The 2,534-nt window shown below is 67.4% G+C and overlaps 1 protein-coding gene across 1 annotated transcript; it reads left to right on the top strand.

Moving 5' to 3' along the window:
- The first annotated feature begins 871 nt into the window (after positions 1–871).
- PHLDA3 (pleckstrin homology like domain family A member 3) lies at positions 872–2,331 on the top strand. The gene is made up of 2 exons (XM_040085690.2): positions 872–1,315; positions 1,690–2,331. Exons 1-2 carry the CDS (start codon positions 964–966, stop codon positions 1,809–1,811), a joined length of 474 nt encoding a protein of 157 aa, XP_039941624.1. The 5' UTR covers positions 872–963; the 3' UTR covers positions 1,812–2,331.
- Positions 2,332–2,534: the final 203 nt, after the last annotated feature.

Raw genomic sequence — 2,534 nt, 5'->3', positions numbered from 1 at the left:
ACACGAGGCTGGGGGATGCTGCTCCTTGCTGTGGGACAGCCCGGAGGCCTCGAGTCCCTGTCCCGGGAGCTTTGAGAGATGGGAGCTCTGTTGAGGTTGTGGCCCAGCACCCTTGGGTGGGTGGCTGAGAGGGTGGGTAGCTGTCAGGGGTGTCCCCATTGCTGCTGTCTGGCTGGTGCTGCACGCACAGCCTACCGTCCCAGCTGGCACTGCGCCCCAGAAGCTCCTGCCCTGGCACTGCGGCCCATTGTGCCTTCTTGGCTGGCACTGCAACCCCCAGCCCCACAAGCCTGGTGGCACTGCACTCTGTACCCCTGCCCGGCTGGCATTTTACGCAGTCGGCCCTGTGCCCCACAGCCTGCTGTCCCCACCAGCGCTGCACCCCATAGCCCTGTGCCCGCGGTGCCGCACCCCCAAGAGCTGCTCTCCCACCTCCAACCTCCGTCCCGGCACCCCGGGCTGTCGTGCAGAATTCCCCCAGCCCTGCCCCATCCCACACCCTGCCTGTTCACACCGAGACCCTGAGGCGACGCCCGCCCTCGGGCACCCCGAAAGCTCCTCCCGGGTGAAGCGGGGCTGCGCCGGGCCTGGCCGGGCTTCGCCTGGGCGTGAAGGGAGCCTGAGCGCAGGAGGGGCCAGGCGAGGCGGCAGGAATGCGAGTGGGAGAGCGGCCGGGCAAGTAGCGACAGCTCCTGGGAGCGCGGATCCCACACGCGGCTCGGGCAGGGAGCGGAGCCCCGGCACGGCGCTGGCGGCCGGAATGGGGCACCCCACGGTTCAGCCCCTCTGAGAGCCGGAGCGCAGGACGGCGAGTCCCCGGGCACGGCGGCAGCACGGCCGCCGCGGGGGTCCCGGCCCCGGGGAGCTCGGCTCCGGCGTGGAGCGGCTGGAATTCCCCCGGCGGGTAATGCCCGGCCGGGCCGGCACGAGGTGCTGAGCATCCCGGGCGGGCGGGGAGCCGCGATGACCCCCGAGAAGGTGCTGAGAGAGGGGGTGCTGGAGAAGCGAAGCGGGGGGCTGCTGCAGCTCTGGAAGAAGAAGCGGTGCCTGCTGACGGAGAAGGGGCTGCAGCTCTTCGAGCCCAAGGGCTCGCGGCGCAAGGAGCTGAGCTTCGCCCGCATGAAGGCCGTGGAGTGCGTGGAGTGGAAGGAGAGGCACATTTACTTCACGGTGGTGATGGACAACAGCCTCGAGATCGACTTCCGCTGCGCCCAGGAGGACCCGGGCTGGAACGCCGAGATCACCATGGGGCTCGTGCGCTTCAAGAACCAGCAGGCGATGCAGGAGGTGCGCGCCCGGCACAGCTGCCGAGCAGGTACCGGAGCCACCGTGGGTCAGGGAGCAGGCTCAGCCCAGGATGAGGTCCCTGGCTGCAGGTTCCCATCCCTGAGGAGTTTGGGGAATCACAGAGGGGGTCCCATGGACCGGGGTGGGTCTGCAGGTTGCTGTTCCGATGTCCCCCTGCACTGGCTGGGACATCCATCCCAGGGGTTTCGCCTCTCCGTGTCTCTGGGCAGGGACTTTCTAACATCCTCTCTCTGTCTGGGGTGTCCTGAGGGATACGCGGCCCTTTGCCATCCTGCCCGTGGGATGGGGTGGGGATGGTGTCCGGCCCCGCTCCCCAGTCCCCTCAGGATGCCCCATGTCCCAGCGCTGGCCGAGCGGGTGACGGGAGCCTTCTCTCTGCAGTGGTGCAGCTGGACGCCGCCCCGGTGGGACAGCCCAGGGAACCGCAGCTTCCCAGGAGTCGGATGGAGATGGCCCTCGGCTCGGCAGGCGCTGGGGAGAACGGGATCCCTGCGGGCAAGTGAGGTCACGGCTGCGCAGCCCGGGGATGACGGTGGCCCCGGGGAGGCCGGTGCTGGCGCTGGCTCCCCCCGTGCCGGGGCAGGACAGAGGCACCGCAGGAGCTGGGCTGGAGCAGCCACCTCCCCTTGGCACGGCGGGGCAAAGGACAGGGCAGGGGGTGACATCCCTGCCCGGGGCCCCACCACCCTTCATTCTGCTGACGTGTGCAGGACCTTGGTGCACTGGTGGGGACCCCAAGCCTCTCCTGCAGGACAGGGGATGGATGAGGCTATGCCCGAAGGATCCGTGCCACAGGGAGCTCTGTCCGTGTGACAGTGACACTGGGACAAACGGATGTGGCTGGGTCCCCATTTTAAAAAGGGCCCGGGGAGCTGCTGCTGCAGCAGGGACCCCTCAGCAGGGCACTGAACCAATGGTGGGGTGACACAACGTTGCTGCTGGACATTGTCTCACCCTGGGATGTCCTTGGGCTGTTCGGAAATGCTGAGGACCACAATTCTCTGTACCAAAATTTTCCTTAAACAGGACTTTCAACTTCTTACCCTAGCGTTGCTTTGATTTGTGGGACCCCACAGGGCACGGGAGAGCACGAATCCTGCACAGAGCCTTGCCAGTCATGATCCCTAAACCAGCATCCCCCAGTCGGGCTCCAAAGGCCCCCACTGGCACCCCGAGGCTCCCTGGTCACCAATCCTGCTGTGCCCGTGTCCCGAGGGCTTCCCATG

Source organism: Hirundo rustica, chromosome 24 (genome assembly GCF_015227805.2).
Source record: "Hirundo rustica isolate bHirRus1 chromosome 24, bHirRus1.pri.v3, whole genome shotgun sequence".
In the NCBI taxonomy this organism is placed as follows: domain Eukaryota; kingdom Metazoa; phylum Chordata; class Aves; order Passeriformes; family Hirundinidae; genus Hirundo; species Hirundo rustica.
Note: the sequence above shows the minus strand (reverse complement) of the source record. Positions and strands in the feature narration are given on the sequence as shown.